Source organism: Phialemonium atrogriseum (genome assembly GCF_030411735.1).
Source record: "Phialemonium atrogriseum strain 8032-3 unplaced genomic scaffold QBC33scaffold_15, whole genome shotgun sequence".
Taxonomy (NCBI): Eukaryota; Fungi; Ascomycota; class Sordariomycetes; order Cephalothecales; family Cephalothecaceae; genus Phialemonium; species Phialemonium atrogriseum.
This window is the reverse complement of record NW_026848152.1, coordinates 307535-321858: the sequence shown is the minus strand read 5'-3', so window position 1 is coordinate 321858 and position 14324 is coordinate 307535. Positions and strand designations below refer to the sequence as shown.

General features: G+C 56.6%; 4 protein-coding genes across 4 annotated transcripts in view; 2 read left to right on the top strand and 2 right to left on the bottom strand.

Annotated features, from left to right (window-relative positions):
• The first annotated feature begins 587 nt into the window (after positions 1-587).
• Positions 588-1624, top strand: QBC33DRAFT_588599 (putative dash subunit protein). Its single transcript, XM_060431550.1, has 2 exons — positions 588-735; positions 830-1624. Exons 1-2 carry the CDS (start codon positions 671-673, stop codon positions 1542-1544), a joined length of 780 nt encoding a protein of 259 aa, XP_060282671.1. The 5' UTR covers positions 588-670; the 3' UTR covers positions 1545-1624.
• A 1438-nt stretch (positions 1625-3062) lies between these two features.
• On the top strand, positions 3063-4289 carry QBC33DRAFT_100740 (putative membrane fusion mating protein fig1 protein). The gene is made up of 3 exons (XM_060421835.1): positions 3063-3225; positions 3304-3631; positions 3695-4289. The coding sequence occupies exons 1-3, from the start codon at positions 3192-3194 to the stop codon at positions 4065-4067; spliced, it is 735 nt and encodes a 244-aa protein (XP_060282670.1). The 5' UTR covers positions 3063-3191; the 3' UTR covers positions 4068-4289.
• Positions 4290-4978: 689 nt separating this feature from the next.
• Positions 4979-8436, bottom strand: QBC33DRAFT_100699 (putative glycoside hydrolase). The gene is made up of 2 exons (XM_060421834.1): positions 5680-8436; positions 4979-5601 (listed from the first exon to the last, which is right to left on the bottom strand). Exons 1-2 carry the CDS (start codon positions 8313-8315, stop codon positions 5295-5297), a joined length of 2943 nt encoding a protein of 980 aa, XP_060282669.1. The 5' UTR covers positions 8316-8436; the 3' UTR covers positions 4979-5294.
• A 1660-nt stretch (positions 8437-10096) lies between these two features.
• The window catches only part of QBC33DRAFT_453127 (uncharacterized protein), a gene marked incomplete at both ends in the record, with an annotated part of 5457 nt that continues 1229 nt past the window's right edge, over positions 10097-14324 (bottom strand). The window contains 2 exons of the mRNA XM_060424669.1: positions 10097-10217; positions 10292-14166. Coding sequence (XP_060282668.1) covers positions 10097-10217; positions 10292-14166 — 3996 coding nt within the window. The remainder of the gene's footprint in view (positions 10218-10291; positions 14167-14324) is intronic.

Sequence of the window (14324 nt, the reverse complement as noted above, 5' to 3'; positions counted from 1 at the left end):
TGCGTCTCCATGATGCAGCCAGAAGGAAAATCAGTGGCCAATGTGTGGGACAAGGGAGTGTGGGAGGGCATCAAGATCCAGTGAGCTAGGCAGCTGAGGTAGCACTGGAAGTATGCCCAACGAGCCAGGCAAAATCCACCAAACCTGCAGTTAAATGAAGAAAAATGTGGGGAGCCTACGAGAAGAACGAGGAGCGGAAATGAATAAAAAATAAGAAATGCAACCACCGTACGAGCAAAGTTGTGGAACGGATATTTCAGAACAGCTTTCATTCTGGGCATTTCACCAATGCTATGCGTATATTCGAAATAACCGTATTGATGTTATGTTCCCTAGTGAGTCAACAAACAGGTATATGAGTGAGAGGTGGCTATGCATATATGCGAATATGCAGATTTCCAGGAAGACGGGTGGGATGGCCAGCCACGCGCGCAACGATAAGATAAGACACGCCCCTCCTCACTGTTTTGGCCTTCCATCATGTAGCGCCATCCCGACGATACCAGCTACCAAGTACTGTTGTTTGAGAGAGTTGCTCTTGGGTGCACTCCTTGGTGGTTAAAATCCCATTAGCCAAGGATCTCTCTCGACTTCAAACAACAGGACGCCCCATCAATCTTTGGAAGCCCAGGCGCGGTGCATTTCCTCCATAAGAGGACACCAAAACACCATGTCGCTACTCTCAGCACACCTTGAGCAGATATCATTCTCCTGCCAAGGCATTGACAGCCTCCCGTAAGCCGGCATCTCGCACCCTTGCCCCCATCCCGAGCGTGGGGCCTCTGAGCATGAAGGCAGAAGGGAGACGCGTGTCTAACCATCGTAACAGCTTCCCACCTCCCAAAATCTTCACCAACGCCCTCCTCTCCAACCACGACATCACCTCACTGATCCGCGACACGGAGGCGCACGAGCGCGCCCTCTTTTCCGTCCCGCCCCCGCCGCCCCCGGCCACGAGCCACAACCCGGACCCGCCGAAGCCCTCCAACCGGCGGCAGACCGTCTTCAACGTCGCCGGCGGCGAGGTGACGACGGGCCCGCCGACGGACCGCTCCACCCGCGGCTCCGCCGGCGGGCCGCGACGGCACACCGCCGTCGCGGCAGTCCTAGGCGGCGACCTGCACGCGCAGATCGTGCGGCGGCAGGGCGCCGGCGAGGGGGGTGCGGCGGGCAAGGGTGACGTCGACATCGAGGTCCTCCTGCACGGTGCGGAGAAGTTGTGCAATGTCTATCCTCTGCCCGGCGCGGCGGAGAGGATACCGGCGCAGCGGCAGAAATACGCGCATCAGAGCAATACGCTGGCTTACTATGAGGCGAAAGTCGCCGAGCAGCAGGAGGCCCTAGGGAGGATGAACAGGGATCATTTCGCGGAGGAAGACGAGGAGGACGACGGCAAGTTCGCTGGGGATGCTAGCGATTTCGTGACCGAGGATGATCTGAAGAGGGAGGAGGAGGAAGTGCGGGAGCTTGACAAGAAAAAGAAGGAACTCCAAGAGAGGTTGCGAGCCATGGAGAAGGATCTAGGAGGGTTGTTGAACCTGTGATCGGAATGTTATTCGATGTATACCTTTGTAAGTCACAAGTGGCTGCCCTACTGCTGGCTTCCGTTCAGATACCCATCGCAGTCTGAATACAGTTCTGTTTCAGCTCTAAGCTGCCATCTTCTATAATAGTGCCCGCCGTGTTGACGATTAAATATGAATAATGTCTGCCTTCTCTGCAAACAAGAACATGTGGTTCTCGTCGAACATTTGGGTAGCTCCCGTTGTAAAATTAGGAATTGTTAGCTCTCTCATTCATATCAAGGCAAGACAAACAAAACAACAGCTCGCTGCTTTGTGCTGTCGGCACTCATTCCGTAGCTCTGTCAATTCCCGCCTGATGTCTCCTCTGAAAATCGTTTCGGAGATTGGACCCATCCGCATGTTCCCTACAATCAAGTACTATGTTAGCTATAGACCAGGGTCTTATTTATGGGTGGTTGCCATAAACAACAAACGATCTGTACGGATGTATGGGGTGGATTCTCGGGGTGTTGCTTCAGAATGTCTTCGTGGGACGCCATTTTGAAATATGAAACTCTCTGACAGTAGCACTTCCACCTTAAGCAACACTTTTCTCGTGATATTTTGTTGAAAAAGAGAATTCCCAATGCACTTCCCCTGAAATGACGTCTTCCTCAGTGCAGTTCTGCAGGTCCAGAACGGGGGGCTAGAAAAGTGGGCCTCATTAGCGCCGAGCAGCCCCTGGGCAATTGGGCTGAGCGATGATGTGGCAGTGGCTGGCTGCCGGGCCAACCAAGCTGGTTGCCTAAGTAAATATTCGGTCAGTGGGATTGAGCCCTTGGTACTTCCTATGGTCAGTCCACCTGCACTTGCACCAAGCTACATGCTCATTTTGACTTCCCATGATCATCATTCTGCATACCAACCACCTGAATCCAGTCTAGAACATCGCAGTTTTGTAAGGCTCAAGCTCGTGTCCTACCGTCCACATCCGCATTCCATTCCATTCAATTCATGCTGACATATTCCCCCCTAAGGCACGACCGACTCTTGCAAAGCAATTCCACCATCAATCCCCGTACCCAATCTCACTATCTTGAAGTCTCCTAGCCTGCAGCACCCAGCCTGCCTAGGAAAGTCACTGTGTGCGTGTGTACTTCAGCAAAGCACAAGAGAGCTTTAACCATACACCATCCGTCTAGAGTCGACCTCGTCCATTCTTCTTCCCCCATCGTATCCCTGACAGCCGACCCGATCCCCCCAAGACGGCGATCCGAAGGGAACATCCGCATTCCATACCAGCGAAGGCGAGAGGTCCGTCTCCCGATTTCTCCAGCCGCAACCGACCCACCACGTCTCGGATTTCAGGGCGCATCCGCTTGCATTCCAGCGCTGCAGGCGCATTCCGATCCCCAACCGTCACTCCGGCACGAGCGGAGGGCGGGGCTGGGCGTGATTCTCGACGGCATACCCATAGTCAAGTCGCCGAGAAGAAGAGCCAACGGCACGGATGGCGGGGGAAAGATTCAGAGTCGGGTGGTACCGTATGTTTGCACCTCCACGCTTTCCCACCCCAGAAGCAGCAATGCCAACTTGGGGTGGGAGAAATCTCGAGGCCGAGACCAATTACTAACATGATTCCTTTTGCTAGGATGGGTACCGTTCCTGGGATACCACCATGTGTTGATGATTCTGATAGCAGTGTCTATCATACTATTATGTACGAGCAGGACCCCCCTCCCAATTCCCGCTCAGGCCATGGTTGTTGGCAGCTAACATTCAATGTTCCGGCAAACAGCGCTCCTGCTAGCAGGATGCTCCTCCTCCTCCCCGTTAATCCCCGACATCTTCCTCCTCTCACTCTACTACAAGCACTACACGGCGGTGCCCGACACAGCGCAGGTGGATTATAACGTAAACACCGCCATGTCCAACATTGTCGGCGGCGCCCACCTGCAGGCCCGCGTGGGCTATTTTGGCATCTGCGTGAACCCGGACGGCGGGTCGTGGCTGTGCAGCAACAACGCCACGGCGCTGGCAAAGGAGGTGTCGGTCGACCAGGACCCGCTCAACCTCATCTGGCTGGCGAGCCAGTTCAAGGACATGATTGTGTTCCCCTACTTGATGTGCGTGATAAAAGCCCCTTCCTCTCTTACCCTCCATCTAGCTAACACCAGCCCCCCCCCCAGCATCATCGCCATCATCTTCGCCTTCATCTGCTTCCTCCTCCTCGCCACCTTCCCCGGCTGGCACGAGGAGGAGGACTCGGAGGGCTCGGAGCGCGAGGTGAAGCCCTTCCCCAGCCGGCCCGTCAGCCAGGTGTCGCTGGCCATCATCTTCATCGCGTCCATCTTCGTGCTGGTGTCGGTCCTCTGGCAGCACACGGCCTCGGTGGCCGCCAGCGTCATCGCCCAGGACTTTGCCAACGGCAGCGTGCGCAGCGGCGTGGGCACCAGCGCCATGGTCATGGGCTGGTTCAGCTTCACCCTGCTCATCGTCGTCACCATCGGCCTGCTCGTCATGATCCTCAGCATCAGGGTGCTGGCGCAGATCATGGACTGAGCGGGGGCAAGCATGTCCTATTGTCTCCTGGCCCCTGTTGAGCAAGCCGGAAAGGAGCACGGGGAACATCCATGGACGAGGAAAGCAGGGTCGGGCTGTATGTGTGTGTGTGTGTTTGTTTTGGTTCTTCCCCTTTTCCCACCACAGGGAACACGTTCGCGACGGACTATACGGGACTGGGGCATCTGGGGCGGTCTTTTCCTTTTTTTTTTGCTCCTGGGTCAAACCTTCCAACGAGAGAGAGACTGCCGGAGCCGACGACACGAGAACACGAAAACAACGGGTACGAGGCCGCGGCTTCGCATTAATGATTCCATAGAGATGGGGCGGCGGCGTGGCGCGAGGGACGCCAGGGAAGGACCGAGGACCGAGGACCCTATACACGACTATCAGGCCAGGGGATTCTGCAGTGGGAAGGAAGGGTTTCGTCTAGAGTGCGGCCATTGTATGTTGGGGAGCCCCATGTTTTTCTGTTCCATGGAAATCTTTTGTTTTTGTTGTGTGTGCGTGTCGGAGGGTTGGGTAAGGAGGGGAAGATGCGCGAACCTTTTTCGTCCGAGACCTGCGACGACGATACTTTGGAACGCCACGTCATCGAGCAACAGCATAAGGGTTACGGAGTTTCTATGAGATTTGGCTTTTTTCCCCTCGTCGAGGTCTGCGGAAACCGGTGAATTTGAACTGCTCGTTTTCTCACGTCCCACCGTTCCGAGCTGATTCCAGCTCCTCGCAGAGTCCGATTGTGTGTGATGGAGATTACCTTGAATCTGTCGACAGGTTGTTTTCCCGCGTGATAGAATAGGGGGATGTATATATACATAGATAGATAGAGCAAATCTCAAGTGGATCGGAACACAAGCAAGCATGCACCAGGAACAAACAATATACCTAGGTAGTATGTGCTGTACTTGGATACCCCCAATGCCTGGAGAAATAAAACGCAGGACCCAGGGTTTCTGGGCTGCTTTCGTATACAAATTAGCAACATGATTATGTACGGGCCTATTCAAGTTTACGCCAAACGCCGGCACAATGAGTTCTCCCGTCCAATGAAGAGGGCGCGACGTCGCCCATGGTCGTGATGGTTCAAGCCATGCATGCGAATGAGCTCCTTGTCTTGGCCCCGCCTCTCGTTCATTTCCCCAGAGAACGGCCATTAAGAAGTTTCATTCATTCCTTTTATAGGATCGAGACAGTCCCATAGGTATTCTCAATTCCGGCCAGGGTTCAAGTCGGGCGCCTAAACGGATGGGCCTCCGTGTTGAGGACCCAGTCATCTAGGGAGATAACATCCGGCGTGGTAAACAGGAGATAGAAGTACTTGAGCGTCTCGGCGAGCCAGAAGCTCTCCATGTTGTCTACGAGCATTGGTGCCTCGCTAGCCGGGTCAATCGTGATGTCGTCGACGGCGCTGTGCCCGATTGGGGTCTGCGTCGCAGCGATGACGGACTCGAACATCCTCCAGCCCCTCTCCTGCCACAAAGGATCACCGGTGATGCGGTACATGTACCAGACCGATTCGATCGCCTCGGGTCTGTAAAGGAATGAATGCGTTAGTTTAAACCCTGCACAGTCTGCCAATCAATTGCGGTTGATCGTTATTCAAACATACCGAAGGATATACCGCCGATCGTTTAGCGTGGTGAACCCTGGCGGAAGATGTTCATTGGCAATACGGTTCTTGACGAACTCGGCGTGCGAGACTGGTTTCGCGGGCTCCTCGGGCCGTTGAGGCTCAGCAGCGTGGGCCTGGCCCGCGCCGGTGTGGCTCTGATGAGCAGTGACGCTGTTCAGGTCCAGCTCGGCCTCAAGCGTCCTGACCTTCTCCTCGATCTGGGTCTCCCTATCCGCCCTCTCGGCCGCCTCAGCACTCACGGCAACCTGTCTCTTCTGGATCGAAGGAACGGTGCCGTTCCCTCCCGGGCCAGCGGCTGCCAGATCCGAGACAGAGCCGGCCTCTCGCTTGTCGTTGTCCACCTGTTGGCTCTGTTTCCTCAGCGCCTCTTGTCGCTTCGCCTCCTCCTCTGCCTTGGCTCTCAGGGCAGCCTCTTTCTCGAACAGCGCGAGTTCTTGCTCATATTCCCTCTTCCTCTCAAAATAATCCCGCATCTGGTCATCCCGCCACTTGGGGTTGGGATCCAGTCGGTCCCACCACAGGGTCTCGTTCCAGTGGCAGTCGCTTGGATCCTCGCATGGCGTGATGGTTGACATCTCTGGCATGATGCCCATCGGGAAGGTTTCGTATGCCCAGGCGCAACCAGCTGCGAGCCTCTTGCCCACCTCGACATCCTCGGGACTCTCGAAGATCTTGCCTCCCAAGCCGAACATGCCTCCCAAAAAGCAGGTGAGGTGCGTGATTTCATAGTTGCGAATGAGGTCCTCGTCAGAGTTGTCCCTGGTGTTCGCTTTTGCCGAGAACAAGATGTCCCGATCATCCTTGGTCAAGGGCTTGAAGAGCAGGTACTTCTTGACTGCTTTGACAACCTTCTCATGTATGGTGCGGTACTTCGGTTCCAGGCCCCCGAGCAGCAGGTACTGCTTCGGAAAGTATTCGTACGTCGAGTCTTGGCTGCCTCCCATGCTGTACGACTCCATGGAGCCTCCGCTTGTCAGGCCCTGGGGAACACATTCCCAGGTTGCGGCCGATCCAGCAGCCGTGAACGGCTGGTACACGAAAGCGGGACTCGTATCTCGCTTCTCGTTTGTGCTGTCTACATCGCGCTTCCCAATGTTGTGGATCTCACCGATCCCCGGATCACCAGGGTTGACTCCAGGGGTGACATGAAATTCAACCTTGTTTTTGTTGTCCCCCTGCTTTTTCGGTGCCTTATCCCCGGGGAGTGCGTCGGGGGTGTATCCTTCGGGGTCGGAAATGTCCTCGGCAGCCTCTGCCTGAGCTCGGGCACCCTTGCTGCTGGCCGCAAGGCTGTTCAGTTGGGCGGCAGTTCGGTTGCAGCCAGAAGCGTCTATCCTCTCCGGGAAGATACCGGGGAGGGCAGTACCCCGGTTCTGATAATCTTCGAGGGCGTCCGTAATGCGAGCAACGGCGTCATAATACTTGTTCTTGCCTGTTAGTTGGGCCAGGTGCGTGAATTCCATGGACAAGGACCCAAGCTCTGCCACACTGGCGCTTGAAGAGGCTCTCTGTGGCTGGGACGCGTACTCCGGTTTCCAGCTGTAATAAAGAACGGGCATGCGGTTCGGAGTATCGAAGGCGCCCATCAGGATTTCTGCAAGCTCTAACGCCTTGTCTAGAAGAATCCTGTAATTGCCCGAGTGGCCACCGGAGACGTCGTAGGCGGCGAGCAGACCTCCCAGATAACGGATCACAGTCTCAAAGACGGGGATATCATTTCTGTAGGGCGTGGTTGTGAAGTCAATGTCCTTGACAGCTTGCACGGCTTGGTCGAACTCGTCCTCCATCCCCATGATCCAGAGAGTATCCAGGGAATCCACAAGCGTCGCTGCCCAGCCGCAAAACGGATCCCGGAAGTCCTGGGAGACGGGCTTCAACTCGTCGTGAGTCCACGCAAATTTCTTATAGCCCCGCCAGGCGCGCAGGGCTTCGTTCTTGACCTTGGCCAGCCGCGACTCCCGCTTCACCTTTGCCGTTTCCGACTCGTCTCCGAAGCGGTATTGTACGGTAGGGATGGGCTTGGGCTTGCCTGTCGGCAACATGATCAACGACTCCTCCGGGACTGGGAACTGCTCAGGAACCTTGCGCCAATGGACCGCGGTGCTCGCCGGCTTCGCTGGGCCCTCCAAAGCCCCTGGAGGCTTCTGAACAATGGCGCTTTCGTCTTCGGCTTGAGATAAGTCCTCGACAAGGCCGGGTTTTAGGATCGGGATATCCAGGACGACAGCGCCCGTCGCGTGAGCGGCGCCCTTGACTGGGCTAGGTTTATCGGCACCAGAAGCCCTCGTCTCCGCCGGCGTCGGCGTCTCGGTAGGCGTGGGCAAGCCATATTCTCCCTTGAGCTCGTTGCTAGTCTTGAGCTGGGGGATTTTGATTGGAGCTGGTTCCTTGGGTTGTGGTTCGGCCGGTGCCTCACCATTGCCCTCCGCTAGCCTCACCTCCTCGGGTCCTCCATACGACGGCTTGCGATCTGAACCCGAGTTCCACTGTGGAGAGTCATACGGAGACGGCCCAGCGGGGTCCCAGCGGGAGTTCTTGGACACCTGGTATAATAGGGCGATTATAATGAGGGAGAATATTAGGAAGACGCGGTATCTGCGAAAGCGAATCATCGTGGCGGCGGCGGCGGCTTAAAAGGATCGAAACGGCCGTTTCTGGCCAGGCGACGACAGGGAGAGGCGACGGGTTCACTCCCTAACGCTTGCGCGAGGTGAATGTAGGTCGATAAAGGAGGTAAGGCTATATCGGACAACTATGGGCATTTCCGCATAGGCGCAAGCAAGCACACGTGTGTGTAGCTGTAGCTTCTTCGAGATAATCCAAGGAGATCGAGCTTGTCCCTTGGGCACACGAGTCAAAGGTAAGGGAGGGTGGTGTGGCAAGGTATGTACTGTACTTTGCAGTAAGGAGCGGCGGCGGTAGCCACGAGCAACTGGGACGATAAGCGATGGCGGCCAGACTTGGATGAGGGAAGGCAGGAATGAATCTCTAGACAATAAAGTTCACGCAACGCCACAGGCATACTTGGCCGCGAGAAGGTCCATGGCGGCGAGGGAAATGGGGGCGGGAGACCACCTCCATTACAGGCAGGCGAATTCATCCGGGCTAGGGAAGGAACGCGCCCCGGTGTTACGCTGGGGGCAAGTCTTGGCATGTCTCACGCCCGAGTCTGGGCCCAAGTATTTGAGAATTGACTATTGAGAGCGATGGAGAGGGCTTGGAGAAAGTGTCGGCAAACTTGAACAATATGTTCCGGCCCCTCTCGTTGGTCAACAACATATATCAAGTGACTAGACCAATAATGGCATTTTTGCGGAGGCCAGATCTCTCGAGGCTGCATTCTTCCCAAAGGAGGGAAGCGGAGATTTTTCTCCTGCCCCGCGCCGCGGTGGCGGGCCGAATGAATGTTCGCTGGGAAACCCCCTGCCTTGCAGCTGTCAGTTCTGAGTTTATAGTTTATCTAGAGTGATCAACTGCTACCGGGTACCTAGATTCCCAGGTACTGTGGGTGGTAGTCAGGTACTAGTCAGGGGCGCAACATTGAATTTTCAACTGGCACTCACAATTTCAATTGATGTGGCTTTTCTTGTGGCACCATCGTGCAAACTCTACATGTAGGCTCCTGCCTGAATCATCCTGCGTTTTGCCCTGTCTCCATGACAAACTAGCCGACCTTAGCCTTACAAAGATGAATACGATGGTTCTGAACAATCCCTGCCGTAACTCAGGGTCTTTCTGCAGGTAGGTGGAAACCCAGGTGATCCGCCGTTCGCGTACACTATAATGCTACCCCGAACCTAATAACGTTAAACACCATGTTCCGCCCGCCCTACGCAGTAGGCCCGTGATGCTTGTTACATCGCCGATGGGCCACCCCTCTCTCGCTGTTGATCGAGGGTTGCGCTCAGGCTCATCCTAACACGGCAATGCGCTCGCTCCCTCCGCTCGAGATCCGGGCTTTGAACCCCGTTCCGTCCGTGCTGGCGAGGCCCCTCGCTCGTGGTATTTGTGCTCCCGTGAAGCCGCGGCTTCAAAAGGATCCGAGCTCTTGGTAGCTCTTAGTAGCCAATGTAACCTTTCCCAGTGCCGTGCCGATCCGCTGAAGGCAGATGATCATTTCCAGGTTGGTCTTATTCCCGACTTTTTGCTAATTTTTCCTTACATATTAGGTATGGTACTTCTCATGTCTACCTACGCAGAGATATCATCACGCCTATATCGCCCCGTATATCAAATCCCCCTTAGCTAGAAAGCGTACATGACCGCCCACATCCCATCCCATTCCACTCTAGTCCGGTGCCTCTTGATCCAAGGCCTCAATGCACCGTTCGAACACAATCGACTATTAGCAACAATCAACCACAGCAAAACGACCTGCATCTGATTCCCAGCCTCAGTACGTGCCCCTGATCTTCGCATACAGCTCCGTATCAAAGAAGTTATAGCCCGGGTCCAGGTAGCAGAAGGGGTGCTGGGAGAGGAGCATGTCGGCAGTTGGTCGCTCAGACGGGTTTCTATAGAAAGGGTCTCGTAATCAGCATTTCCACATCCAAATGTACCGAGAGAGTGTCACGACACGACGACTTACACTGTGAAGCAATCCAGCATAAAGGCGATGGCCAGCGGCGAGATCTTCGCCGTGACCTCATCCGGGATGGGCGGGATCTCTCCATTGGCGATCTTGTAGATGGCCCCCACTGCCTCCTCCTTGCTCCAGGGTCGCCGCCCCGCAAACATCTCCAGGACCACGCAGCCGAGGGACCAGATGTCCACCTTGGCGCTGTAGCCCTCGCCCTGTGACCGGATGACCTCGGGCGCCATCCAGAAGACGGAGCCCTGCATGCTGTTGGTCTTGTCATTCCCGTAGATGTTGTCCGTCTTCTTGCTGATGCCAAAGTCCGAGATCTTGCAGGTGCCGTCCAGGTCCAGCAGGATGTTGTCCGCCTTGAGATCGCGGTGGAGGATGCCCTCCCTGTGGAGGTACGCGAGGCCGCTCAGCGTCTGCTGCGTGAGGGAGGAGACGACGCTCTCCTCGAACTTGCCGTGTTTCCGCAGGCACGATCCGATGGAGCCACCCGAGATGTACTCCAAGAAGATGGAGATGCTCGTCTCCTTGCGCTCGCAGCCCAGATACTGCACGATATTGACGTGGTCGAGGTGCTGCATCGTGTCGATCTCCTGGTCGAGCGCCGCCACCATCTCCCGCATCTTGTTCTTGTCCCCCTGGGCAGCCTTCGGGTTTACCTCGACCTCCTTCACGGCCAGGAACTCGCCCGTCGTGGCGTTCATGCCGAGGTACACCCGCCCGTACGTGCCCTTGCCGATGAGCTGGCCCTTGAACCAGCGGAACGTCGTCTGACGCTTGGGCAGCGCGTTCTGGTTGGGCAGGCTGTCCTGCGGGATGGTCGTCAAGCCCATGGCAGAGTTGATGGACCCCCGCTCCGGGCGGATCTGCACAATGTTGGCGTTGAACATCTTGGTGCTCTTGCGCCGCAACAGGTTGGAGTCGCGACTGGCTGACGGGCCCGCGGCGTGCGACGATGTCCGGGTGAACCGCTTGTTGGCTTCGTGGGCCCCGCGCGCCACCTCCCTGATAGACTTCATGCGGCCCAACCCGCCCGAGCGACGGATGCTGCGCCGTGCGATCGATTGCATGGAGACGGGCCGTGACTCTCCTGCCTTGAGAGTCGACTCGTCGGAGCCAAGAGTGTCGCTCTCGTTGTAGATCGACGATGCTCTATTGCTGCTTAATCCCGGCGTCGCAGCGGCCGCTTGCGCTGTTGCTTGATTGCTCCTGCCCAACGTGTGTTCATCCGCCTCGGAAATTGGCGACGGAGGCACGTCCTGCTCGGCATTTTCCTCCAGCACAGGCTGGTCGACATCTAAGTTGGGGAAGTAGTCTTCGAGATTGTTGATGAGCGCATCGGTTGGCGGACGATTAGCCCAGACATCCTTCTCCACGAAGGATTTGCGTCTGCTAAGCTTGCTGTCCTCGGCCGGCTCCTCCCATCCATCAGACGCAGGCGTCCCGGGTGTCCGGCGTTGGAAGCTCCTGGAGCTCCTGACGCTGTTGATTCCGTCGTCGTCATCGACGTCGGGTGTCTTAATGCCGATGCTGGACTGCGGCGACGTGAAGGCCACAGAGAGGTTCTTCTTCGCTCGGTTCGTGTTGACCTTCAGGCTTGGCCGCTTCCCACTGCCGTCTGACTCTCCGCCCTCGCCGTTACCCTGCTGCTTTGGCGCCAAAGCCTTGCCCCTTGCGCCACCACTGCGAGCACAAATGGGGACCGCGAAGAGCCCATCGTCAGAATTGTCGCCCGAGTCTTCGTCGTCCTCCGGCCGCTTCCATGTCGGCGGGGCTGGTCCGCGAGAGAAGTCGACTTCTGTCTCTTGGAAGTCAACGTCAGGCCCGTGTGACTTCCGCCTGTTAGGTTGGTGACCGCCGCTGACGCGTCTGCGTGTGCCGGGACTGACGTCCCCTAACGACACAGCGTTTTGCACTACGTGATTCATTTTAGCTTCTGTCTCATCGTAGGGCGTGTTCGAGACAGGTGTGCTGGGAATGTCTACAGGGTTACCTCGGTGCAGCGGTATTCCCACGGGCGGCGAGTAGTCTGGCACGATGAAGGGCAGATTGCCACGGCTCCATGTCAAGGAACCGGGCGATCCAGATGCCCCAGGCCGTGAATTGTTCCCGCCTGACCGGGAATTACCGCACTCGCCGAAGTTGACCAGAGACATGGCTCCCTTGCCTCGATGGCTAGACTCACCGTTTGTGGTAGACGGCGACGACGCGGCCCGGTTAGTCGATAGGGCCCGCGAGCCGGTAGCAGACGGATGTCCGACTCCTCCGAGCCTTGTACCCATGCCGACCAGCAGTCCCCCGATGCTGCCCGTTGGCTGGGCACTGAGCTTCCGCTTCTGTTTCTCGTACATCTCCTCACGCAAGTCTGTCGATGGGCGCTTCTGGTGGCCATCGACCGCGTCTTCTGGGCTGCGTGCTCCTTGACCAGTCTTCTTGCTCAACGAATTCGCCTTGATCAAAGTCGCAGAAGGATCTTCAGGGGGCGCTGGTGCCTTGCGTTGAGGGAACAAGTTATCGGGCTTTCTGTCCTCGAACGGCGAAAGTCGCGGCAGGTCGAAGTTGACATTCCTGCCCACAATCCCGTAGGCCGAGTCTGAGGTACCTGTGTCTTTCAAGTTTGCCTGGTTCCGCTTCGCGAGGTATTCGTGTTGCCTCCTCAGCTGCTCCTCGTGGTAGGCAATCGATTGCTCGTTCAGAGCGGCCTCGTCCATCTCTCTCCCCTCGTTGGGCATGGTGTTCTGCCTCGACGTCGGCGGCGAAGAGCTGGATCTCTGCCGCTGCCCGTTAAGTCTCGCGTAAGCTTCTTCGTCCATCTTTGCACCAGCCACCAGGTGAGAGTAGGCTTCTGCAGGCCGTACGAAAAGCTTCAGGGTTCCCGCAGAGTCCGCCTTGAGCTTCTTGAGCGCCATGAGCTTGGCATCATCCAGGGGCTCTTCATGATCGCCCTTTCCCAGCTCGGTGAGGAATATCTGGGCACCGTCGAAATTTGATATCCGAAGGTTGACACATACGATCTCCCTAAAATCGGTCGGCGTGTCTATGTCGGTGACATCTATCATGCGGTAGTTCCAATAATCGACCGTCGCAAGGATGTAGACGCGGGGGTTGCCCGCTCTTCGGGAACGCAGAGAAGGTCCGTGGTCCGCCGCCGTGGAGAAGCTTGACCCGGGACGGTCCAAGGAAGTTTCGCTAGCATTGCCCGCCTTGCTTCCAAAGGAATGCGGTTTGAAGCTGATGGCCGGACTAGTGGGAGAATCCATTTCTTCTGGGGACGGGAATGCGCCATCCTCCTTCGGCTTCTTTTTCCTCGACAGGAACGAGAGGAACGACTTCGAGTCCTTCGGGTCCTTGGCGCTCACTGGCGGATCGGTTCCGGCGCTTCTATCGCCGGAATCCGGAGGGGACGGACGGCCACCATCCTGGCCATGGCGCCTAATAACTTCAGAGTTTCGATTCGCATTCATCATCTCCCCAATGCTCATTCCGTTCTTGAGCATCTGGCTGGCCTCTGGTGGCACGCCCGAGCCATAAATGGCCGCATTAGAGGACACTGAATCGGTGCTGTTCCTAGAGCGGTGCCCGAACCTGCCTGTCTGCGGTGATGCCGACGCATTCCCAGTCAAGGAGGAGGGGAATCTAGGACTGCCGGTCGGGCTATCCTTGCTGAAGGACGGCACGCCCCGGAGAGTACCAGCTTCACCCGACTCACTTGCGCTAGGGCTATGACGACGAGTGCTGTCCATGTCAAGGTTCTTCATGATGCTCCTATGGTTCGAATCCGAGCTCATTGTGTTGTTGACCAAGGTTGGCACAGCGGCCCCTCTAGATTGGGAGTACCGTCGTCCTCCAAACCCTGGACCGGGCGCTTTTATCGGGGTCTAGGAGGAATTTGATAAGCTTCGGAGCCGGTGTGGAAATTGGGCGGGGGGGGGGGGGGGGGGGTTTTTATACAACAATTAAATTGGGGGAAAAACGGGTATACTGACCATTGCCCTGCACAGTATAAACGTAGACAATAACCTACCCAAATGTAAAA

Coding starts and splice junctions, on each gene's coding strand:
- QBC33DRAFT_588599 (XM_060431550.1), top strand. CDS start 671: ATGTCGCTACTCTCAGCACACCTTGAGCAGATATCATTCTCCTGCCAA. Junction 736..829: donor CAAGGCATTGACAGCCTCCC/GTAAGCCGGCAT, acceptor CCATCGTAACAG/CTTCCCACCTCCCAAAATCT.
- QBC33DRAFT_100740 (XM_060421835.1), top strand. CDS start 3,192: ATGATTCTGATAGCAGTGTCTATCATACTATTAT. Junction 3,226..3,303: donor AGTGTCTATCATACTATTAT/GTACGAGCAGGA, acceptor TCCGGCAAACAG/CGCTCCTGCTAGCAGGATGC. Junction 3,632..3,694: donor ATTGTGTTCCCCTACTTGAT/GTGCGTGATAAA, acceptor CCCCCCCCCCAG/CATCATCGCCATCATCTTCG.
- QBC33DRAFT_100699 (XM_060421834.1), bottom strand. CDS start 8,315: ATGATTCGCTTTCGCAGATACCGCGTCTTCCTAATATTCTCCCTCATT. Junction 5,602..5,679: donor GATCGGCGGTATATCCTTCG/GTATGTTTGAAT, acceptor ATTCCTTTACAG/ACCCGAGGCGATCGAATCGG.